The 25,898-nt window shown below is 40.8% G+C and overlaps 1 protein-coding gene across 22 annotated transcripts; it reads right to left on the bottom strand.

Annotated features, from left to right (window-relative positions):
• Nucleotides 1–7,986: 7,986 nt before the first annotated feature.
• LOC308401731 (uncharacterized protein) lies at nt 7,987–24,748 on the bottom strand. 22 transcript variants are annotated; one of them, XM_080890101.1, is made up of 15 exons: nt 21,503–24,745; nt 20,798–20,855; nt 20,427–20,471; nt 19,177–19,221; nt 18,337–18,381; nt 17,123–17,167; nt 16,283–16,327; nt 15,443–15,487; nt 14,603–14,647; nt 13,763–13,807; nt 12,923–12,967; nt 12,083–12,127; nt 11,041–11,170; nt 10,747–10,841; nt 7,987–10,544 (listed from the first exon to the last, which is right to left on the bottom strand). In XM_080890101.1, the coding sequence occupies exons 1-15, from the start codon at nt 21,625–21,627 to the stop codon at nt 10,533–10,535; spliced, it is 870 nt and encodes a 289-aa protein (XP_080746227.1). In that variant the 5' UTR covers nt 21,628–24,745; the 3' UTR covers nt 7,987–10,532. The 22 variants fall into 22 exon arrangements, with proteins under 22 accessions (XP_080746227.1, XP_080746212.1, XP_080746218.1 ...); XM_080890086.1 differs by having other exon boundaries at nt 20,777–20,855; XM_080890092.1 differs by lacking the exon at nt 21,503–24,745 and adding an exon at nt 21,425–21,476 and having other exon boundaries at nt 20,777–20,855.
• Nucleotides 24,749–25,898: the final 1,150 nt, after the last annotated feature.

A 25,898-nucleotide genomic window follows, 5' to 3' on the forward strand; every position in this document is an offset into this window, starting at 1 on the left:
GTGTTCCCCGATAAATCTTTAGCAGCACATATAGTTGTTTTTTCTTTATTTATTTTTAGCTGGTTAGCTAGAAATCGACCTGATTTGTTACTGTGTTCAAAATTCTGCAAGCGAAGTCTTTGTATAAGGAATTGTGTTTTTTTATTAATAGTTTCATTTAATTCTAGTTTTGTTTTGCATATTTTGTTCAATGTTTCCTGATCTTGGTGGGACGCGTAGGCTTCTTCTAGTGATTTGATGTTTTTTTCTAATTCCTGAATATTTTTGTTTTCTTCTTTCTTTTTGTGTGATGAGAAAGAAATTATTTTACCTCTCATCACAGCTTTCCCTGCTTCCCATAGAACAGAAGCAGATATTCCGGGAGTGTCATTAAAGTCTAAATATGAAGTCCATTCCTTTTTAAAGTATTTAATAAAGTCTTCATCTTTAAGTAGTGATATATTAAATCTCCAGTTTTTACTTCTCTGCCATCTGCCTTCTCTCAAAGGAAACGTTCACGGAGACGGGGTAAACGTGGCGGCATCCGTGTTCGTATCAAGGCCCTTTTAAAGTCCTATGTTGCAACAAATGATCGCTATTCTACAAACATTCTGTCATCTATTTCTGCCCTCCGGGACCATGCTAACTTCAGACTGTTCTGTCATCGCTGGATTCGCCCTGTTGGACCTTATGGTTACCTGAACCTCCCAGCTGATCTTCCACCCGGTCGGTGCTGGGTGCGGTCCTCCAGAGGAGGCGCGAATCTCGGCAACCTTCGCCTGCTGCAGCGTTCTCCTACCAGTAACAGTGTGACCACTCTCCGTATGGCCTTATTAAATACAAGGTCACTGACGAATAAGACTTTTATTTTAAATGACCTTATTCTATCGTCGGGACTGGATTTCTTATTCCTGACGGAAGCTTGGCTTCGCCCCGGCGAACTTTTTCCCTTCTCGGAGCTGCTCCCACCTGACCACGCTTTTATTAGCTCACCCCGGACCACTGGAAGAGGTGGAGGGCTAGCTTCAGTTTTTAAAAACAAACTTCGATGTCGGCAGCTGCCACCTGTTCTGTACCGCAGTTTCGAGGTGCAGTTATTGGAAGTGAACTGCGTCCCCTCCATCCTCTGCGCTGTGGTGTATCGTCCCCCGAAACTTATCAAGGATTTTCTTCCAGAATTTGCTGATCTACTGGGGAGCCTAGTGCTACGTTATGACCGTATATTAATTGTTGGTGACTTCAACATTCATGTTTGCTGTGAGGACAGTTCGCTAGCTAAGGATTTCCTCGCTCTTATTAGCACCCTCAATCTCACCCAGTGGGTAAGTGAACCAACTCACACTAAAGGTCATATACTTGATTTGGTCTTATGGTCTGGATATTTGCATCACGGACATAGAGGACTCTGGGATTTCAGATCACTTCCCGGTTTTTTTAATACTGTAGCGAGCGCTGTGGACTTGAACAGTGATGGCCCTGTGCGGCAATCGCGCACGATTAACTCCCAGTCAATCGCCCACTTCATTGATGCTTTCCTTGACTCTCCCCTCTCTGATGCTAACTGTAATGGGGTTTTATCAGCGGATGAGCTTGCTAACCTCTTTTATACTACATGCGCTGACATCCTTAACTCTGTGGCACCTCTGAGGATTAAACGTGGCAAATCCTCCCAACCCTGGCTAAATGATACTACTCGCGCCCTTAGGCGTGAATGTCGTCGTGCTGAAATAAAATGGAGGAAAGACAAACTCCACGTCTCTCTGGACATCCTCCATAATTGTCTAAGTATCAAAAGTCTGTTAAAGCTGCCAAATCTGCCTTTTTGTCTAGCATTATTATGACTAATAGCCACAACCCCTGAGCACTTTTTAATACTTTTAATTCTGTGATAAACCCTCGCACTACCACTTATAGGGATGCCTCCCCTGCTCTTTGTGATAAATTCTTAAAGTATTTCTCTGAACAAATCTCAGCTCTAAGGGCTTCTCATCCATCTCATCCATCATCAATTTTAGACCCAGTTCCAGCTTCTGAATGCTTGACTGTCTTTCAACAGTTTGAGCCAGTGTCTTATTCTGCTTTAAAAGATATAATTGATCATCTCAAAATCTCTGGTTCCCCGCATGATATTCTTCCTTCTCGTTTCTTTAAGGAAGCTTTACATGTTATTGGTCCTTGTAGCTTATCTCTGCTGAATGCATCATTGTCATCAGGTTGTGTACCGTCTGTCTTTAAGCATGCTGTTGTGCAACCTATTATGAAAAAGAAAAATCTTGACCTAATTGGTCTCACTAACTACAGGCCGATCTCCAAACTCCCTTTTATTTCCAAAATATTGGAAAAGGTAGTTCTAAAACAACTTCAGGCCTTTTTAGATGCAAATGGTATTAATGAAAAGTTTCAGTCTGGTTTGAAACCTCGCCACAGCACAGAGACAGCCTTACTTAGAGTTTTTAATGATCTTCTTTTAACTGTTGACTCTGGATATTCTGTGGTCTTAGTTTTACTTGACCTGTCTGCTGCTTTTGACACGGTTAACCACAACATTCTTCTATCAAGATTGGAACATGTTGTTGGTCTCAAAGGTACGGTTTTATCTTGGTTTAAATCCTATCTCTCAGAGAGGCCGTTCTCTGTTGCTATGGGGCAACACTCCTCGGCTTCTGCCCCTATTTATTGTGGTGTGCCTCAAGGGTCCGTGCTCGGTCCTGCTCTTTTCTCTTTGTACATGTTGCCGTTGGGATTAATTTTTAGAAAATACAACATCTCCTTTCACTGTTATGCCAATGATATCCAGATTTATTTACCTTTGAAATCCGATGTGTCTGCTTCTTTGCAACCTCTGTTCAACTGTTTGCATGAAGTTAGAATTTGGTTATCACATAATTTTCTTACATTGAACGAGAATAAGACTGAAATCATAGTCTTTGGTAGTCACACTCCGCTAGACCAGTTAGCTGATGCCCTAGGCCCTCTCGCTAGCCATCTTTCGTCCACTGTAAGAAACCTCGGAGTGTTCCTGGATGGCTCTTTTAAACTCGAGAAACAGGTGTCCACTGTGGTAAAAAACAGCTTTTACCAGTTGCGTCAGATTTCCAAAGCAAAGCCGTTCCTTCCTTTAAAGGACCTTGAAAAGCTTATCCACGCATTTATTACATCCAGATTGGACGACTGTAACTCCCTCTACTCGGGCCTCCAACACTCCTCTCTTTGCCGGCTCCAGTTAATTCAAAATGCAGCTGCGCGTCTTTTAACAGGTACGAGAATTCATGAACACATAACTCCAATCTTAGCCAAATTACATTGGCTCCCTGTTAAATATTGTATAGATTAAAATTAAAATTCTTTTGTTCACTTTTAATATTTTGAATAATTTAGCGCCCAGTTATCTTTCTGATTTACTCCATTCATACAATCCCAACAGAGCACTTAGATCGTCCAACCACAGGCTCCTAGCACAACCTAGGACTCGAATGAAGTCGAGAGGCGACCGGGCCTTTGCATCCGTGGCACCCAGACTCTGGAATAACCTCCCCGTTCATATTCGCACTGCCGAGTCTATCCAATCTTTTTAATCACGTCTTAAAAGTTATTTTTTTACTTTGGCTTTTGATTCTGTCTAGTTGGCTGTTTTAGCTTGTTGCGTTGTTACCTATTGTTTGTTGTCCTCTTTTATTGTTTGTTTTAACTGTCTCATGCTTTTACTGACTGTGAAGCACTATGGTCAACACTGTTGTTTTACTATGTGCTATATAAATAAATTTTGATTTGATTTGATTTCTGGCGCAAAGTGGGCTGTTACACCCCAGCCTAGGCAACCGGCGTGCAACGTATGAAAATAAAAATAAGAAAAAAAAAACACACGAGAAAAAAACTACAGCTCTCCACCAAAATCCCAAAACGAAGGTGTCACAAACGAACATATTAACAAACCCATTCACAGCTATGTACAACAGACTATTTATTTACAACAAAACACCAAACTACTTACAACACGGGGGAGATCGCAACCATGACCAACTGACACACAGGGGCCTGTTCTTCGTACCGCGCTAAGTGAGTTAGCTGGATGAGATTGTTGACGATTTCGCGTGATCCTGGATCGTTCGGTTCCCCGAAGCCCATCCGGGACTTGCTGTCATAGCAACAGAGCCGTAAGCGTAAACCTGCTGGGGAGCAGGTTTACTTTATGTAAACAGGATTAGATCGCGGCCACGCAGGTATGTCCGCGTCATTCATATGAAAGCAACAGCGATATTCCACCACTGTTTCACCATAAATAAATAACATCAATGTAACTAAAGATAATGCAGCACTTGATCTTTTTATTGATTTCACACAGATACATACAGGTCATTCCCTAAAAAAGGGAAATGTACTATTAACATTCTATTACATGTATGTGATTATTACAGATGTAATTCATATTTCAGAGTAGTAATTGTAAATTACTTCATGTAATCAAGATGAGAGACCACGGCTATAAAAGCGAAGGTGGATTTGGGAAGTCTGTCGCAGTCATATCCTGTCCGTTTACGCGAGCCACCCATTGCGGAAGGTGCAAGATTGATAAGGAGAGTCCTCAGAATCCAGCGTATATTGCGGGACAGACAGGATCCTTTAGCTCAGCGCGACAGTGTGCTCATAGAGAGATATCGATTTTCCCGTGAGGGTATTATTTACTTAACCAACTTGTTGACGAGGGGGTGCAGGACCACCACCTGTCTTTTGTTGCTCTGCCCTTTTCTTGGTTGCTGTTATGAACAAACAAACAGAGTATTCCAGGGTCTCTTTCCAAGAGACGACAAGCAATATAAGTGATAAATATTACCATTCTGTAGAATATTCTTATATTTCACTTTTACTTGTTCCCATGTTCTAGTGGGTCCTGTTGTGGCTCTAATGTGAAAGGGGATATAATATAACATATTATAATGTAATATAATATTGGATAATATGGTGTGATATGATAATTCTACCCTACCGCCTACTGGTGTTGGCCAGAGGGGCCGATGGCGCAATATGGCAGCCTGGCTTCTGTCAGTCTGCCCCAGGGCAGCTGTGGCTACAACCGTAGCTGCCTCCACCAGTGTGTGAATGTGAGAGTGAATGAATAGTGGCATTGTAAAGCGCTTTGGGTGCCTTGAAAAGCGCTATATAAATCCACTCCATTATTATTGTTATTATTGAATTACTTACGAGTTTAATTTGTCAGCAACTTCCTGCCAGCCCTCTCTCCTTGCTTTTGCAGCCTTTGCAGTGTTCCCTTGCGTTTTAATTAAACTCTGAAACTCCTGAAATCCCTCACTCAAGAGTTCTTGCTCTGCTGCCGAAAAATACCGAGCGCGCTCCTTCGACATTTTCGCCGACCAATCAAAGGGTTGCCGATCAATGTTTCTACTATCGATGCGTAGCCCCTGTTGGGCCACCCAGTGATCTCACATTACTTCATCCAGCTGTACTAATCGTCAACAACAGGTGTGTTCGGGGAACCGGAATAGCGAGCTCAGAGTTAGCGCGATGATTTGGTCTTGGATGTTTCATTTGATCTTGGATGTAGTAAGCGACGTACGAAGCACAGGGCCCAGGGCTTAAATACATAGAAGGAGCAATCAGGGAATGGACCACAGGAGGGAAACACAGCTGGGGCAAATTAGACCTGACGAGACAAGGAAACGTAAACTGAACACACTGAGATAACAACAGACCTTCAAAGTAAAACAGGAAACACATGACAGTCACGCAAAAACAAAACACTGACAACACCGAAACGTAACAGGGCGATAAATAAACAAGAGAGAAAAGCCGATCAGCTGATCATTGATCAGTTTCATGATTGAAGTAGCAACAGGAGAGGGAGGGGGAGAGGATGAGAGAAGAGGCAGCTGCAGCGTAACGACAGAATAACTCCAGCTTTGTGTCTTTTTCCATCCTAGACAAACTGCGTCCCTTCTCAGCTCAACATGAAACGCGTAATATTTTCTCTGAATGCGGGACGATTGTTTTTTAAGGAGCAGTTGGCAACTCTACTAACTAACCTTATGTTAGGTTTTGTATTGTTGATTGTCATTTATGCTTAGAAATATTTACTCATATATGCTTAGAAGTATATAATCATTTGTAGATTGAAAGAATGTCTCATCCTAGGAGGTCTGTAACAACTCTGTGTAGCATGAAGAGGGGAGTGCGTTCACTCTTCTACAGAGTGCTCTGGCATAGATCACACACCTCCTAGGAGAGATCGTATCTTCTCTTGCTGATATATGGCATAGCAAACACACGCATATATATCTTTAAGTATAAGAGCCTTTTGTTCAGATGGACCCGCTGGACTCCTGGCACCAGCTTTGGGGAGTCTTCACAGGGTCACATCTTGACCTCACACACACACACACACACACAAAGGCAAGGTACTCTTTGTGTGTATGTAGACGTCATATGTTAATGAACCTATGCATATTCATGTAACCTCAATAAAAGAGCAGTGTTACGGGAGAACGGACGAGAGCAACTGGGGTCAAGCGAAGGAACGGCGTTTGTCTGGTTCTCTCCCGTGCACGAGAAACATGAAGAACTTTGCCTACTTCGTGTCTTGCTTGCTGTGTAATTTTATTGCCTTCAACATTCCAGCGAATAGGTTCAAGCTACAAACCTATCATTAATTGGTCCTTCGAGAGCCGGAGCCCTGGAATCGGCATTCACCGAGGGGAGGAGGGACACGCTGAAAGACTGACGTCAGCCAGGAAGTTCCTGTGGATTAACTGTCTGTCTTTTCTCCTCGATGAATGACGATCGGCGGGATCCGAGGCTCATATTACACGCTAAGCAACACCAAGTAAGTTTAAAGAGCCCGACTCTATAACCGTGTGGTTGTGCAGTCTCCGCCACTTTGTGAGGCGTTGAGAAGTTCGCTACTTTGTGGAGCAATAAGTGAGTTTTTCGCTGCTTTGTGGAGCGATAACTGAGTTCCTCGCTGCTTTGTGGAGCGAGAGGTGAGTTCTCCGCCGCTTTGTGGGGCGTTGAGAAGTTCCGCGGGGTCCAGAATGTGCTGGACAAAAGGCCTATTTTGTGTTGTTGTTGTTGTCGTTGTCGTCGTTGTTGTTGTTGTTGTGTGACTGTGTGCGGAGCAGAACACGTGGTCTGTGACACCGACTGTTGTTGTTATCATGGGTTTCTAAGCAACCAAGAGTGAGTCGGAGGGAGACAGACGTTTATGCTGGACTTTGCTCCTGGCAGCGCAAAGTATTTAAAAAATAAAAAAAAAAAGGAGAGCGACGGCTCCTTAGCTGCGCGGGTTCACGCGAGCACGGTCGCGCGGGATTCACGCGGACCTGAGCCGTGCGGTTAATCGCAGGCTTATAAATGGAAGAGATTCAAATGTCAGAAGTTTTCAGAAAACACACCAGCCTTGAAGAGCATGTGGAGAAGGCCAGCCCACATCAGCAGCTATGCTCTGGTGGGTGGCTTTCCCTCCACCCCTTGCTGACACAAAATGTTTATTCTTTAACTTGCCCTGATCGACAACAGCCTGTGTGCCAGACCATAGATTTAATTGAGGTGGATAATTGTTAAAAGCAATCTGCATTAAGCTTAGGGTTGCTCAGATTTAGTACAATGACATATGAGGTGAAGTGATATAGATAAATATTTAAACTAATGAAGTGCATAGAGGCACTTGATCTGTGTGAAAGACTGTCGTCTTATTATGAGCTATTGTTGAGATATAGAGCACACCTGTGAAAACAACTAATATGCTGAACCTTGTATGAAACAGCTGAAAACTACATGATGGAGAAGCTGAATTGAATATGAAAGTGTAAGACTTTGCCACTGTGGGCAAAGCATGCAACCACTTTTCTGAGCTGATGAGCAAGCTACACATTATCAGATCAAGAGCTGTCTGGGAACTACTCAAAGAGAGGGGAAACAGAGAGTGTGCAGCGTTCCCGTGAGCAGTTTTCCTGCACCTTGACTCGTGTGTGTGTGTAGCATCAGCATCATGTTTTTGTTTATTTGTTCTGTTGGGTTAAAAATAATTTAATAAACTGGTGATTATATTTATGGATCACCATGGTATCATCGGCCATGTGATTTATTTATGCAAATGAAAAAGAGGAAGAATTTATATTGTAGATGAAAAATAAATCATAGGGAAAAGGTTTTGTGTTGATCAGCCAAAAACAACCATGATTTTATTTTTTGCTTTTAAGAAAGGATTGTTCACAAAAACAGAGAGAGAGATGTGTGTTGATTAAGCAGCGATGATAATAATGAAAATGTCTTAGTTTGTCACTTTCAGGTGAAAAGCAGACCTGAATCAATTTTCCACATGCAGCAGTCGGAAGAAAGTTATATTTCAACATCATTGGAAACATGCAGGCCAAGTTTCTGGCTGACGTATTTACAGCACCATGTGTCTCTCAACCTCACAAGCAAGCAAGCTCTCACCCCTCCCTGAAGACAAGGAATGCAGCTCCAAAGCAATAACATGATAAAGAGACAGCAGCAAGTCCTGAGCAAAGAGTCCCAGCAAAGCAGCAGCAGTGTGGACAAACAGCATCAGAGAAGAAGAGCAAACCCATCATCCTGACTGATCGGGTGAATGGCACTGTGTTTACAACAAGCTACAACTTCACTGTGCATGTGAAGAAAACTTTTGAGGAGAACTGAGGAGACTGTTGGAGTTTGACATTTGCCACCTTTGGAGTAAAATGGCAAGAAGAGACAGTGGAACACAGGACAAAGCTGAAGTGAGGTGATGGGGGTTGATAGAGGCCATAAAACTTGAGTGCTGAAGAGGTCTGCAGCTTTGGAGATAGCTGAGACCCATGTTGACAAACAACAAAACCAACTGGTATGTTTGAATGTCTATTCTACATACATTTGGACTCTGGTCCTATGGACAATGATGGAAACAACTGGAAGAGACATTTATGACGCCCTGCAGAACTCAAACCACTCTGCAGAGAGACATGTGATTTGCACACCCGGAGGAAGCACCACCAAGCTGAGATGTTTTTGAAAATGTTACTTTCTTATTTCAACTATTAAATTAACAATTTATTTGTTTGCTCGTAGGATGCAGGTTGCCATTGGATGAGATCAATGAGGAATGGGATAACTGCTAATACATTTGTCAAACTGTGTATTTATACAGTAATTTAGGGTGATTTGACATATGCTGTGTATAACAATGTTTGCATTGAAACTGTCAGACATGAGGTATTCATAACTGGGAGCTTTTCTAGCATAAAGGTCAAAAAGGGGGGAATGTTAGGTTTTGTATTGTTGATTGTCATTTATGCTTAGAAATATTTACTCATATATGCTTAGAAGTATATAATCATTTGTAGATTGAAAGAATGTCTCACCCTAGGAGGTCTGTAAAAACTCTGTGTAGCATGAAGAGGGGAGTGCGTTCACTCTTCTACAGAGTGCTCTGGCATAGATCACACACCTCCTAGGAGAGGTCGTATCTTCTCTTGCTGATATATGGCATAGCAAACACACGTATATATCTCTTTAAGTATAAGAGCCTTTTGTTCAGATGGACCCGCTGGACTCCTGGCACCAGCTTTGGGGAGGGTCTTCACAGGGTCACATCTTGACCTCACACACACACACACATACGTGTTTTCGTGATATATCAGTACGTATGACAAAAATGTGACAAATGGGAACGTGCCTTTCCGAAGGTCCTAGAGGCATGGGAATCTCAAAAAATTTGACCCATGCTTCCAGGAACACACCCATCTGTTGAGATTTTGGCTAGGGCTAAATTTTGGTCAAACCTGAATTTAATGCTACCTGTGAGGACACTGTCAGGTTTATGTGACTTATGAGTACCATAAGGTCACACACAGATATTTCATGTTTAGGTGAATTGTGAAGCCCATGGAAACACATAATTTTCAAGTATACATGACTTATAAGGACCAGGTAACGGTAGGTTCTGCATTTTTAGCTTGGCTCCTTTTGAGATTACAATATAATAGACATGGATGCACAATAGTAATGCTCATCAGTTGGGTAACTTCTGACAGAAATATCAGACATTTATGTGTTAATAAAACAGTAAATCTGAGCTGTGTAAAGACTTTAAAAAAAAAAAAAGACATGGGTCAAATGTGGTCAGTCTACTTTTTAAGTCTTGATATTGTAATGCATTAATTCATTTTGTAGTGAATGTTCATGTGAATAAAAACGTGGAACATTATCTGCCTTTTTTATCATTTAATTGCAAAAAGCACCCAGCATAAACCACAGATTTATGAGTAAGAACAATGCAATACAGAAAACTGCAATACTGACATAACTGTGGAAGTAACAAAGTATCTCTCTTGCTTGTTTCTTTTTTTCTTGCATCTTTCTTTTAATGCTATGATCCTGTTGTGGCTGTAGTACCTTATGACAACCCAGTCTCTGCCTTTCAGAGCTGCCGGCTCTGCTTGGAGGCAGCAGTCACATTCCTTTTTACCTGGTACTTTGCAGCTTTTTATGAAGTGAAACATGCCGCTCAGCAACCTTCACTTCATCATTTGTCCACTTGCTTCTCACCGTCCCAGCTGTCATAAATGGAAACAAAAGAAAATATCTTAATGTGAATGCAAGAAAAGATAGAAAATATTCTAGTTTATAATGTGAATACAAAATGTTCTTAAACCTTGCTTTCTACTGGAGCACTTTAAAGGAGCAATAAGCACAATTCATCATACTTAGGTTGAAGGAATTAAAAATGACTATGTGAAGAACTAGAGGTGTAATTACATCTGGAGTACAGCATGAAGTCACAATCCCTCTCTCTGTGTTGATCTCCAGCCATAGACTTTGGTTTGGTTCACAGGCAGTGCAAAACAGCACACCTAGCAGTGAAAAGATATTGCTTATTGCTCCTTTAAGGATGCTTGGAATGAACCATTTGAAGTGCTGTGTTCTGCTGGGAATCAAATAAGATGAAATGATTTATGATAAAAGCTCTGAATAGTGTCATGTCTGAAAACAAACTTGTTCTTTGATCACAAGTATATTAACCTAAAACATTTTGTATTTTGGTGCCTTTACCCCTTCTTGGTGAAGTGTTGCTAATGTTTTTGTTGTCCAGGGTGATTGAGGCAGAGGTGCCCTTCATGTTGTCCAGGGCAGCTGAGTAAAGCGTGTGGCTTGGAACCCCCGGAATACTTGGTCCTTGAGCCTTTGAAAAGTAACAGTGAAATATGAGAATCAATGCATGCAATAGGTCTGTTTGCTTTTTTCTCTGCATTGTAGGCAAAGTCAGCGTTGGGCAGTGTGTAATTCTACATTAAGGGGCTAAGGGGCGGTCGTGGCTCAAGAGTTGTAATCAGAAGGTTGCCGGTTCGAGCCCCAGCTCCGACAGTCTCGGTCGTTGTGTCCTTGGGAAAGACACTTCACCTGTTGCCTACTGGTGGTGGTCAGAGGGCCCGGTGGCGCAAGTGTCCGGCAGCCTCGCCTCTGTCAGTGCGCCCCAGGGTGGCTGTGGCTACAATGTAGCTGCCATCACCAGTGTGTGAATGTCTGTGTGAATGGGTGGATGACTGGATGTGTAAAGCGCTTTGGGGTCCTTAGGGACTAGTAAAGCGCTATATAAATATAGGATATTTACCATTTGATATGAATATTTTACATGTGAACATAATCTACTAATAATACTCATCACAGTGTGATTGTTTGAAATCGGATAGAGTGTTATTATCTTCATGACAAACATCCCTGCTGTTCAGTTTCAATGTAACACAAACTAGAGTTGTTGGTTCTACCAATTGAGAAAGGCTAAAAAAAACCAAATTCATGTCCTTCACAGCTTAAAACAATCTGAGGACAATGTAACACAGAAATATCAAATTTTGTCAGAATAAAGATCAAGCTGATGCTTTAAGGGAAAGTTTGGACTAACAAATGGTATAGACAATTACTTTATCCTAATGCTAATGTTGGTTTTGGTTAACTTCGACTAAAACTGATTGTTTTAGTACAATTAAAGTGCATTTCATTTATGCACTAGGCCCAACTGACACATATACTTGATGCCAAATACAAAAAAATAATGTGTAACCTGTTGGAAGAATGAAGTGGGTGTGTCACTCACCAATTGGTCTGAAGGAGGTTGAGGCAGGACCTCGGCACTTGGTGTCTGCAACAAAAGACAACAATATAACGTCAGAAACATTCTCTAGTATAAATCCCGACTATTTAATTAACTACAGATCATATTTGTATCAGTGAATATTATTACAGAAGGATCTGACTTCCTTATACCAGATTCTATAGAAACTTAACACTGTACGGTTCTGCTACCCAACGATATGAGGACAGTGTAACACACACTAGAGTTGTTGGTCCTACCACATGAGGAAGGCAACTGAAACACACTCCTGTCCTTCACAGCTTAAAACAATATGAGGACAGTGTAACACACACACTACAATCACTGGTCCTACCATATGAGGACTTCTACTTAAACACACTCCTGTCCTTCACAGCTTAAAACAATATGAGGACATGACGACTGAACACATGTAGAGTTCACATTCCTGACTTCTAACTTCTCCTGCTGTTGTCAATAAAAGCTCTAAACCCAACACTGATGTACAGCCATCTATTTCCCCAGAAATTAAATCATGTAAACTGATCAGCGGGAGCTTATTTTGACAAAAACATGTGTAAAACGACAAAAATATCAAATTTTGTCAGAATAAAGATCAAGCTGATGCTTTAAGGGAAAGTTTGGACTAACAAATGGTATAGACAATTACTTTATCCTAATGCTAATGTTGGTTTTGGTTAACTTCGACTAAAACTGATTGTTTTAGTACAATTAAAGTGCATTTCATTCATGCACTAGGCCCAACTGACACATATACTTGATGCCAAATACAAAAAAATAATGTGTAACCTGTTGGAAGAATGAAGTGGGTGTGTCACTCACCAATTGGTCTGAAGGAGGTTGAGGCAGGACCTCGGCACCTGGTGTCTGCAACAAAAGACAACAATATAACGTCAGAAACATTCTCTAGTATAAATCCCGACTATTTAATTAACTACAGATCATATTTGTATCAGTGAATATTATTACAGAAGGATCTGACTTCCTTATACCAGATTCTATAGAAACTTAACACTGTACGGTTCTGCTACCCAACGATATGAGGACAGTGTAACACACACTAGAGTTGTTGGTCCTACCACATGAGGAAGGCAACTGAAACACACTCCTGTCCTTCACAGCTTAAAACAATATGAGGACAGTGTAACACACACACTACAATCACTGGTCCTACCATATGAGGACTTCTACTTAAACACACTCCTGTCCTTCACAGCTTAAAACAATATGAGGACATGACGACTGAACACATGTAGAGTTCACATTCCTGACTTCTAACTTCTCCTGCTGTTGTCAATAAAAGCTCTAAACCCAACACTGATGTACAGCCATCTATTTCCCCAGAAATTAAATCATGTAAACTGATCAGCGGAAGCTTATTTTGACAAAAACATGTGTAAAACGACAAAAATATCAAATTTTGTCAGAATAAAGATCAAGCTGATGCTTTAAGGGAAAGTTTGGACTAACAAATGGTATAGACAATTACTTTATCCTAATGCTAATGTTGGTTTTGGTTAACTTCGACTAAAACTGATTGTTTTAGTACAATTAAAGTGCATTTCATTCATGCACTAGGCCCAACTGACACATATACTTGATGCCAAATACAAAAAAATAATGTGTAACCTGTTGGAAGAATGAAGTGGGTGTGTCACTCACCAATTGGTCTGAAGGAGGTTGAGGCAGGACCTCGGCACCTGGTGTCTGCAACAAAAGACAACAATATAACGTCAGAAACATTCTCTAGTATAAATCCCGACTATTTAATTAACTACAGATCATATTTGTATCAGTGAATATTATTACAGAAGGATCTGACTTCCTTATACCAGATTCTATAGAAACTTAACACTGTACGGTTCTGCTACCCAACGATATGAGGACAGTGTAACACACACTAGAGTTGTTGGTCCTACCACATGAGGAAGGCAACTGAAACACACTCCTGTCCTTCACAGCTTAAAACAATATGAGGACAGTGTAACACACACACTACAATCACTGGTCCTACCATATGAGGACTTCTACTTAAACACACTCCTGTCCTTCACAGCTTAAAACAATATGAGGACATGACGACTGAACACATGTAGAGTTCACATTCCTGACTTCTAACTTCTCCTGCTGTTGTCAATAAAAGCTCTAAACCCAACACTGATGTACAGCCATCTATTTCCCCAGAAATTAAATCATGTAAACTGATCAGCGGAAGCTTATTTTGACAAAAACATGTGTAAAACGACAAAAATATCAAATTTTGTCAGAATAAAGATCAAGCTGATGCTTTAAGGGAAAGTTTGGACTAACAAATGGTATAGACAATTACTTTATCCTAATGCTAATGTTGGTTTTGGTTAACTTCGACTAAAACTGATTGTTTTAGTACAATTAAAGTGCATTTCATTCATGCACTAGGCCCAACTGACACATATACTTGATGCCAAATACAAAAAAATAATGTGTAACCTGTTGGAAGAATGAAGTGGGTGTGTCACTCACCAATTGGTCTGAAGGAGGTTGAGGCAGGACCTCGGCACCTGGTGTCTGCAACAAAAGACAACAATATAACGTCAGAAACATTCTCTAGTATAAATCCCGACTATTTAATTAACTACAGATCATATTTGTATCAGTGAATATTATTACAGAAGGATCTGACTTCCTTATACCAGATTCTATAGAAACTTAACACTGTACGGTTCTGCTACCCAACGATATGAGGACAGTGTAACACACACTAGAGTTGTTGGTCCTACCACATGAGGAAGGCAACTGAAACACACTCCTGTCCTTCACAGCTTAAAACAATATGAGGACAGTGTAACACACACACTACAATCACTGGTCCTACCATATGAGGACTTCTACTTAAACACACTCCTGTCCTTCACAGCTTAAAACAATATGAGGACATGACGACTGAACACATGTAGAGTTCACATTCCTGACTTCTAACTTCTCCTGCTGTTGTCAATAAAAGCTCTAAACCCAACACTGATGTACAGCCATCTATTTCCCCAGAAATTAAATCATGTAAACTGATCAGCGGAAGCTTATTTTGACAAAAACATGTGTAAAACGACAAAAATATCAAATTTTGTCAGAATAAAGATCAAGCTGATGCTTTAAGGGAAAGTTTGGACTAACAAATGGTATAGACAATTACTTTATCCTAATGCTAATGTTGGTTTTGGTTAACTTCGACTAAAACTGATTGTTTTAGTACAATTAAAGTGCATTTCATTCATGCACTAGGCCCAACTGACACATATACTTGATGCCAAATACAAAAAAATAATGTGTAACCTGTTGGAAGAATGAAGTGGGTGTGTCACTCACCAATTGGTCTGAAGGAGGTTGAGGCAGGACCTCGGCACCTGGTGTCTGCAACAAAAGACAACAATATAACGTCAGAAACATTCTCTAGTATAAATCCCGACTATTTAATTAACTACAGATCATATTTGTATCAGTGAATATTATTACAGAAGGATCTGACTTCCTTATACCAGATTCTATAGAAACTTAACACTGTACGGTTCTGCTACCCAACGATATGAGGACAGTGTAACACACACTAGAGTTGTTGGTCCTACCACATGAGGAAGGCAACTGAAACACACTCCTGTCCTTCACAGCTTAAAACAATATGAGGACAGTGTAACACACACACTACAATCACTGGTCCTACCATATGAGGACTTCTACTTAAACACACTCCTGTCCTTCACAGCTTAAAACAATATGAGGACATGACGACTGAACACATGTAGAGTTCACATTCCTGACTTCTAACTTCTCCTGCTGTTGTCAATAAAAGCTCTAAACCCAACACTGATGTACAGCCATCTATTTCCCCAGAAATTAAATCATGTAAACTGATCAGCGGGAGCTTATTTTGACAAAAACATGTGTAAAACGACAAAAATATCAAATTTTGTCAGAATAAAGATCAAGCTGATGCTTTAAGGGAAAGTTTGGACTAACAAATGGTATAGACAATTACTTTATCCTAATGCTAATGTTGGTTTTGGTTAACTTCGACTAAAACTGATTGTTTTAGTACAATTAAAGTGCATTTCATTTATGCACTAGGCCCAACTGACACATATACTTGATGCCAAATACAAAAAAATAATGTGTAACCTGTTGGAAGAATGAAGTGGGTGTGTCACTCACCAATTGGTCTGAAGGAGGTTGAGGCAGGACCTCGGCACTTGGTGTCTGCAACAAAAGACAACAATATAACGTCAGAAACATTCTCTAGTATAAATCCCGACTATTTAATTAACTACAGATCATATTTGTATCAGTGAATATTATTACAGAAGGATCTGACTTCCTTATACCAGATTCTATAGAAACTTAACACTGTACGGTTCTGCTACCCAACGATATGAGGACAGTGTAACACACACTAGAGTTGTTGGTCCTACCACATGAGGAAGGCAACTGAAACACACTCCTGTCCTTCACAGCTTAAAACAATATGAGGACAGTGTAACACACACACTACAATCACTGGTCCTACCATATGAGGACTTCTACTTAAACACACTCCTGTCCTTCACAGCTTAAAACAATATGAGGACATGACGACTGAACACATGTAGAGTTCACATTCCTGACTTCTAACTTCTCCTGCTGTTGTCAATAAAAGCTCTAAACCCAACACTGATGTACAGCCATCTATTTCCCCAGAAATTAAATCATGTAAACTGATCAGCGGGAGCTTATTTTGACAAAAACATGTGTAAAACGACAAAAATATCAAATTTTGTCAGAATAAAGATCAAGCTGATGCTTTAAGGGAAAGTTTGGACTAACAAATGGTATAGACAATTACTTTATCCTAATGCTAATGTTGGTTTTGGTTAACTTCGACTAAAACTGATTGTTTTAGTACAATTAAAGTGCATTTCATTTATGCACTAGGCCCAACTGACACATATACTTGATGCCAAATACAAAAAAATAATGTGTAACCTGTTGGAAGAATGAAGTGGGTGTGTCACTCACCAATTGGTCTGAAGGAGGTTGAGGCAGGACCTCGGCACCTGGTGTCTGCAACAAAAGACAACAATATAACGTCAGAAACATTCTCTAGTATAAATCCCGACTATTTAACCCTCGTTTTACCCTAGCGAAAAAAGGGACCCGCTTGGGTAACTTTGGATTTTTGATTCTCAATATATCAGTCATTTTAAAGACTAGTTGCATGAAACTTGGCCAGGATGTGTGTTTTAGGATTATTTTTGAAATTCAATGATCCCCTCTATGGTGTGGTGTATAGTAAAGAAGATTCACATATGTACTACCTCCTTTTACCCTTGTATCCGTTTGGGCCCTATTGACTCCCATTATAATCACATATTTTCGATATACTGTAATCCTGACATGCGATAATGCCTTTCTCGTGAATACCTAATGGATCTAAGCCTCAGCCTTCAAAATAAAGGAAAAATAGGTTTTGGATCAAATGAGCACAATATTAGGTACAGCACCACCATAGACATTTTCAGTGCTTTTGAATGGAGGACATGGTTATCTTACTATGCAAAATACATGACAATAAAACAGCTGACCACCATAAAATAGTCTTGATGTAGTGGAACTGATATAAGAGAGTGGTGTGAATGTGATTGAGAATATATATATATATATATACTGTGTGTGTCGGTCACAAACAAAACGGCCCGTAGAGCCGCCTCCTTGAAGTGAACAACGGGAGCCTGCTCCGTTTTTTTCTCCTTTCTCTGAACCTCTGTCAATGTTATTTTGCTTCACTTTGCACATGAACCTTGTTTTTGCCCTCAGCAGAGAGGGGAGGGGTGCAAAAGCAGCCACGTGTTTGCAGAGCAGAGGGGGAGGGGTGCAAAAACAGCCACCTGTTTGCTGAGCAGAGGGGGGGAGGGGCAGTCGTTACTCTCCCAGTGGCATCTCAACAGAGCCGGAGGGAGAGAGAGAGATCGTTTTGGATTCAAGTGCACACTTGAAGTCTGTGAGAATAGTTTGCAGCCTTGTCTTACTAGTCATTTCTGCACAGACGCCACTAAATGCACAGACTCGCGCACACACAACACGAAGCGCACGGTCAATTTAGGGGAGCTTGGAAGCTGTGCTCATCGTGCAAACAGCGCGTTATTATCGTAACGGCTGCAAAAGTTAGGATATGTCCTGTCTGCAACATCCATCTTCACCTGTTGGAAGAATGAAGTGGGTGTGTCACTCACCAATTGGTCTGAAGGAGGTTGAGACAGGACCTCGGCACTTGGTGTCTGCAACAAAAGACAACAATATAACGTCAGAAACATTCTCTAGTATAAATCCCGACTATTTAATTAACTACAGATCATATTTGTATCAGTGAATATTATTACAGAAGGATCTGACTTCCTTATACCAGATTCTATAGAAACTTAACACTGTACGGTTCTGCTACCCAACGATATGAGGACAGTGTAACACACACTAGAGTTGTTGGTCCTACCACATGAGGAAGGCAACTGAAACACACTCCTGTCCTTCACAGCTTAAAACAATATGAGGACAGTGTAACACACACACTACAATCACTGGTCCTACCATATGAGGACTTCTACTTAAACACACTCCTGTCCTTCACAGCTTAAAACAATATGAGGACATGACGACTGAACACATGTAGAGTTCACATTCCTGACTTCTAACTTCTCCTGCTGTTGTCAATAAAAGCTCTAAACCCAACACTGATGTACAGCCATCTATTTCCCCAGAAATTAAATCATGTAAACTGATCAGCGGGAGCTTATTTTGACAAAAACATGTGTAAAACGACAAAAATATCAAATTTTGTCAGAATAAAGATCAAGCTGATGCTTTAAGGGAAAGTTTGGACTAACAAATGGTATAGACAATTACTTTATCCTAATGCTAATGTTGGTTTTGGTTAACTTCGACTAAAACTGATTGTTTTAGTACAATTAAAGTGCATTTCATTTATGCACTAGGCCCAACTGACACATATACTTGATGCCAAATACAAAAAAATAATGTGTAACCTGTTGGAAGAATGAAGTGGGTGTGTCACTCACCAATTGGTCTGAAGGAGGTTGAGGCAGGACCTCGGCACTTGGTGTCTGCAACAAAAGACAACAATATAACGTCAGAAACATTCTCTAGTATAAATCCCGACTATTTAACCCTCGTTTTACCCTAGCGAAAAAAGGGACCCGCTTGGGTAACTTTGGATTTTTGATTCTCAATATATCAGTCATTTTAAAGACTAGTTGCATGAAACTTGGCCAGGATGTGTGTTTTAGGATTATTTTTGAAATTCAATGATCCCCTCTATGGTGTGGTGTATAGTAAAGAAGATTCACATATGTACTACCTCCTTTTACCCTTGTATCCGTTTGGGCCCCATTGACTCCCATTATAATCACATATTTTCGATATACTGTAATCCTGACATGCGATAATGCCTTTCTCGTGAATACCTAATGGATCTAAGCCTCAGCCTTCAAAATAAAGGAAAAATAGGTTTTGGATCAAATGAGCACAATATTAGGTACAGCACCACCATAGACATTTTCAGTGCTTTTGAATGGAGGACATGGTTATCTTACTATGCAAAATACATGACAATAAAACAGCTGACCACCATAAAATAGTCTTGATGTAGTGGAACTGATATAAGAGAGTGGTGTGAATGTGATTGAGAATATATATATATACTGTGTGTGTCGGTCACAAACAAAACGGCCCGTAGAGCCGCCTCCTTGAAGTGAACAACGGGAGCCTGCTCCGTTTTTTTCTCCTTTCTCTGAACCTCTGTCAATGTTATTTTGCTTCACTTTGCACATGAGCCTTGTTTTTGCCCTCAGCAGAGAGGGGAGGGGTGCAAAAGCAGCCACGTGTTTGTTGAGCAGAGGGGGGAGGGGTGCAAAAGCAGCCACGTGTTTGCAGAGCAGAGGGGGAGGGGTGCAAAAACAGCCACCTGTTTGCTGAGCAGAGGGGGGGAGGGGCAGTCGTTACTCTCCCAGTGGCATCTCAACAGAGCCAGAGGGAGAGAGAGAGATCGTTTTGGATTCAAGTGCACACTTGAAGTCTGTGAGAATAGTTTGCAGCCTTGTCTTACTAGTCATTTCTGCACAGACGCCACTAAATGCACAGACTCGCGCACACACAACACGAAGCGCACGGTCAATTTAGGGGAGCTTGGAAGCTGTGCTCATCGTGCAAACAGCGCGTTATTATCGTAACGGCTGCAAAAGTTAGGATATGTCCTGTCTGCAACATCCATCTTCACCTGTTGGAAGAATGAAGTGGGTGTGTCACTCACCAATTGGTCTGAAGGAGGTTGAGACAGGACCTCGGCACTTGGTGTCTGCAACAAAAGACAACAATATAACGTCAGAAACATTCTCTAGTATAAATCCCGACTATTTAATTAACTACAGATCATATTTGTATCAGTGAATATTATTACAGAAGGATCTGACTTCCTTATACCAGATTCTATAGAAACTTAACACTGTACGGTTCTGCTACCCAATGATATGAGGACAGTGTAACACACACTAGAGTTGTTGGTCCTACCACATGAGGAAGGCAACTGAAACACACTCCTGTCCTTCACAGCTTAAAACAATATGAGGACAGTGTAACACACACTACAATCACTGGTCCTACCATATGAGGACTTCTACTTTCCTGTTGGAGGTTGAGACACGACAGAGGGACAGCAGGGTAGTAGCTTGCACAAATGATTCTATTGACACAACAGGGAAGTGAGATTAATGAACTGAACGCAACAGACTCTTTCAAAATAAAACAGGAAACATGGCATGAAAATACAAACGTGGTAATATACAGCCCTAACATAAACTCCTTAAAACGATATTAATAACGTTAAGCCAAACTCAACTAACCCGCCATTAAACATAAGAAACTCAAAAACCTTAGAATAACATCAGAAACGCTGGGCCAGAGACCCAGACCGTGAGCAAATAACTATAATATTATTGATTTGTGCTGAATAAGAAAACATTAATATTATCATTTAAATCCCCCCAAGCATATCTTGTGTTGAAAAAAAAAGAAGTGTGTTGCAGTTAGCTACACTGAGCTTAGACTGACTGTCTCTGCAGTTGAAGATGCAGAGCACATGCAAGGCCGCAGGTCCCTTTAACTCCGGTGGGAATTTAAAAACAGTTAAATTTAACTTCTAATATCTATTGTTAAAGATAAATCTTAAGTAATTTTTTAGCATTTATCATCATTCACCACTTTCAATTTGTTCAAATCGGTTGTGTATTGTTTTAATTCCGTTTAACTAACCTTAATTAGCTTGTTAAACATACAACTTTACCTCGCGGAGCTTGCGTCGACGCATGGATATCAAAGGTAAATACATACCTCAAGATAAATCTCTCCTGAGTGCTGAAGGTCCCGGATGTGCCGTTCACGCAGAGCTCCGGCGAGTTTGTATCTTGCCGTGACCAGCAGCTCTTTGGTTGACGCTTTCGAACAATCAGATGCATCTTTACTCACTTTTTGACCAATCAGAGACGTTGTTCTATGCTCCACTGACGAAATGCTGCATCCTCTCACCAGCCACCGGTCTCTCCTCGTCCATTTAACAACAAAAACACAGCAACACGTGCTGGATTTGAGGTAGGAACACTTGAGAACTGTCACAATGTTTTGCAAACTGCTGTTACAGTTAATTTCGTTCCGTTAATTTGTTTGGTTCCTATTCTGAAGTAACACTTAATACACATGGGGTTAGCTTGCTGGTCTAGTTTAAGTTAGCATGGGCATGCTGTTCACTGATAGAGTAAGGCTAAAATTGTCCTGATATTGTCAGTGTGTTATCATAAACATGCAGCACCCCTAGACCCCCAAGTTAAAATACAGATAATAGATAAGCAATTTAAGAAAATAAGTATAATGTGTATAATAAATGATTTTACTGTCACTTTCCTGGGTCTGTTGACCCAGCGTTTTAAGTTTTAGTTTGTTTAGATGTCGATGTTTATTTATAAGTTCTTTAGGTTTGCTAAGTTCATTTGTTTATTAGATTACCCTTGTGATGTCTGTTTTATTGGGAAAGTCTTTGTCCTATATGCAGTGAGTCTAGTTTTGTTTCCCCTTGTCCCAGCTGTTCCTCATCCCCTCATTATCTCTCTGTGTACTTGCAGTGGCTTGCAAAAGTATTCGTCCCTCTTTTCCACATTTTGTCACATTACTGCCACAAACACAAATTGTCATGGTCCTGGGTCGGTGACCCAGCGCTTTTAGTTTATTATTATTATGATGATGATGATGATGATGATTATTATTGTTTGATTTCTATGTGTTATATTTGGTCTGCCTCTGAGTCTGCGTCTGTGTCTCTGTCTATGCTGTCACCCCGTCTGTTTGTGAATCTGTCTGTTTAGTTCTGTGTCTTGTTTGGTTCCCCGTGTCTGAGTTTCCTGTTTTATTGTGAAGGTCTCTGTCTGATGTGAGTGTGTTCAGTTTACGTTTCCCCTGTCCCGTCAGCTCTGATTCCTCCCAGCCGTGTTGCCCTCCTGTCTCTCATCCCCTGATTACTGGTGTGTGTATTTAAGCCCTGTGTGTTCTCCTGCCTGTTACTCGGTGTCCTGCTCGGCGGCTGCCGCGCATCCCTTTGTTGTATGCACCCAGGTCTGTTATTTTAGTTCTTCCCAGTTTAGGTGTCTTCAGTTATTTGTCATGCCCCACTGCTTGTTTGCCACTACACCTTGTAAATAAACTTCACTAGCATTTTCATCCACTGCTTGCATCTTGGGTCCTCCTTCCTCCACACCACACGGCTCGCCTTCCCAGCCGTGACACAAATCAATTTTAATGGAATCCAATTGCAGCAAAAGGTGGTTCTACAAAGTATTGACTCAGGGGGCTGAATAATTGCGCACACCCCACTTTTCAGTTATTTATTTGTAAAAAATGTTTGGAATCATGTATGATTTTTGTTCCACTTCTCACGTGTACACCACTTTGTATTGGTCTTTCACGTGGAATTCCAATAAAATTGATTCATGTTTGTGGCTGTAATGTGCCAAAATGTGGGAAAGTTAAAGGGGGCCGAATACTTTTGCAAGCCACTGTAAGTCCTGTCCTCATTTGTTCAGTGTCAGGTCATCTGTTGTCTTTGGTGCCACGTTTCCATGTTCCAGGTATCTTTGTATCCATGTCAGGTTTCATGGTTTGTTTGTTTTTTTTAATAAAAAATATTTTCCCCAGGTTAGGTTATTGTTTAGCTTCACCTCTGCCTTTTGTTTTGTAATCTTTTAATTTAATTAAATTTTATTTATATAGCGCCAAATCACAACAACAATCGCCTGAAGGCGCTTTATATTGTACAGTAGATCGCACAATAATAGATACAGAGAAAAACCCAACAATCATATGACCACCTATGAGCAAGCGCTTTGGCGACAGTGGGAAGGAAAAACTCCCTTTTAACAGGAAGAAACCTCCAGCAGAACCAGGCTCAGGGAGCGGCGGGCATCTGCTGTGACCAGTTGGGGTGAGAAAAGGAAGACAGGACAAAGACATGCTGTGGATTAATAACAAGTATGATTCAGTGCAGAGAGGTCTATTAACACACAGTGAGTGAGAAAGGTGACTGGAAAGGAAAAAACTCAGTGCTTCATGGGAATCCCCCGGCTGCCTACGTCTATTGCAGCACAACTAAGGGAGGATCCAGGGTCACCTGATCCAGCCCTAACTATATGCTTTAGCAAAAAGGAAAGTTTGAAGCCTAATCTTAAAAGTAGAGATTAATAAACGGCTTGCTTTCTGTTAATATTCAAATTTTCTTTCACGTTCCTTTGTGTCAGCATTTTGGGTCCACTCCTCAAATTCATACATATGTCTAACCGTTTTTCCCCACTCGGCGACACACCCGTCGGGGGTCAAACTCTGGTAATTGGCAATTCTGTTCTCAGACATGTGAAGCTAGAGACACCGGAAACCATAGTCAATTGTCTTCCAGGGGCCAGAACAGGCGACATTGAAGGAAATTTAAAACTACTGGCTAAGGGTAAACGTAAATTCAGTAAAATCATAATTCACGTCGGCAGTAATGACACCCGGTTACGCCAATCGGAGGTCACTAAAATCAATATTGAATCGGTGTGTAACTTTGCCAAAACAATGTGGGACTCTGTAGTTTTCTCTGGTCCCCTCCCCAATCAGACCAGGAGTGACATGTTTAGCCGCATGTTCTCCTTAAATTGCTGGCTGTCTGAGTGGTGTCCCAGAAACGATGTGGGCTTCATAGATAATTGGCAAACCTTCTGGAGGAAACCTGGTCTTATAAGGAGAGACGGCAGCTCTCATTTCTAGAAATATGGACAAATTAATTAAACCCCCCATAATATGACTATCCAGAGTTGGGACCAGGAAGCAGAGTTGCAGTCTTACACGCCTCTCTGCAGCTTCTCTCCTCCTGCTACCCCCCCAAAAACCCATCTCCATAGAGACTGTGTCAGCTTCCAAAAAGACAAAAAACAATCTAAAAACCAGCAACAAACAACTTAAACATAAACAATTACAAAGAAAGAACAATACAGTATCCACATCCTAACTAAAGAGTAAAACAGTGAAATGTGGATTATTAAGTATTAGGTCTCTCTCCTCCAAGTCTCTGTTAGTACATGACTTAATAATTGATCAACAAATTGATTTACTCTGCCTTACAGAAACCTGATTGCAGCAGGATGATTATGTTAGTTTAAATGAATCAACACCCCCGAGTCATTCTAACTACCAGAAACCTCGAAGCACAGGCCGAGGGGGCGGTGTGGCAGCAATTTTTCACACCAGCCTATTAATTAATGAAAGACCAAGACAGACTTTTAATTCATTTGAAAGCCTGATGCTTAGCATTGTCCACCCCAGCTGAAAAATTTTAGAAACCAGTCTTATTTGTTATCATCTAATTGTCCACCTGGGCCTTACACAGAGTTTCTCTCTGATTTCTCAGACTTTTTATCTGATTTAGTGCTCAGCTCAGATAAAATAATTATTGTGGGTGATTTTAACATCCATGTAGATGCTAAGAATGACAGCCTCAACATGGCATTTAATCTGTTATTAGACTCAATTGGCTTCTCTCAACATGTAAAAGAACCCACCCACCACTTTAATCACACTCTAGATCTTGTTTTTAACATATGGCATAGAAACTGAACATTTAACAGTGTTTCCTGAAAACCCTCTCCTGTCTGATCATTTCCTGATAACATTTACATTTACAATAATTGATTACACAGCAGTGGAGAGTAGACTTTATCACAGATGTCTTTCTGAAAGCGCTGTAACTATGTTTAAGAATGTAATCCACCCACTGTTATCATCTTCAATGACCTGTACCAACACAGAGCAGAGCAGCTATCTGAACGCTACCCCAACAGAGGTCAATTATCTTGTTAATAATAATTTTACCTCCTCACTACATATGACTCTGGATACTGTAGCTCCTGTGAAAACTAAGGTCTCAGATCAGAAGTACCTGACTCTGTGGTATAATTCTCAAACACGTAGCCTAAAGCAGATGACTCGTAAGCTGGAGAGGAAATGGCGTGTCACAAATTTAGAGGATCATCATAATTGGAGAAATATTTTGCTGATTTATAAGAAAGCCCCCCGCAAAGCCAGAACATCTTACTATTTGTCACTGATTGAAGACAATAAGAACAACCCCAGGTTTCTCTTCAGCACTGTAGCCAGGCTGACAAACAGTCAGAGCTCTTTTGAGCCAACCATCGTTAACTAGTAATGA

This window comes from Rhamphochromis sp. 'chilingali', assembly GCF_963969265.1.
Source record: "Rhamphochromis sp. 'chilingali' genome assembly, chromosome: 8".
NCBI classification, from domain to species: Eukaryota; Metazoa; Chordata; class Actinopteri; order Cichliformes; family Cichlidae; genus Rhamphochromis; species Rhamphochromis sp. 'chilingali'.

What these genes read in the sequence shown, in the direction of transcription:
- LOC308401731 (XM_080890086.1), bottom strand. Translation starts at nt 21,627, where the DNA reads ATGCATCTGATTGTTCGAAAGCGTCAACCAAAGAGCTGCTGGTCACGG. An exon ending in AACCTCCTTCAGACCAATTG is followed by an intron (nt 11,171 to 12,082) that starts GTGAGTGACACA and finishes TACTTTTCAAAG; the next exon opens with GCTCAAGGACCAAGTATTCC. An exon ending in CAACACTTCACCAAGAAGGG is followed by an intron (nt 10,842 to 11,040) that starts GTAAAGGCACCA and finishes TTTCACTGCTAG; the next exon opens with GTGTGCTGTTTTGCACTGCC.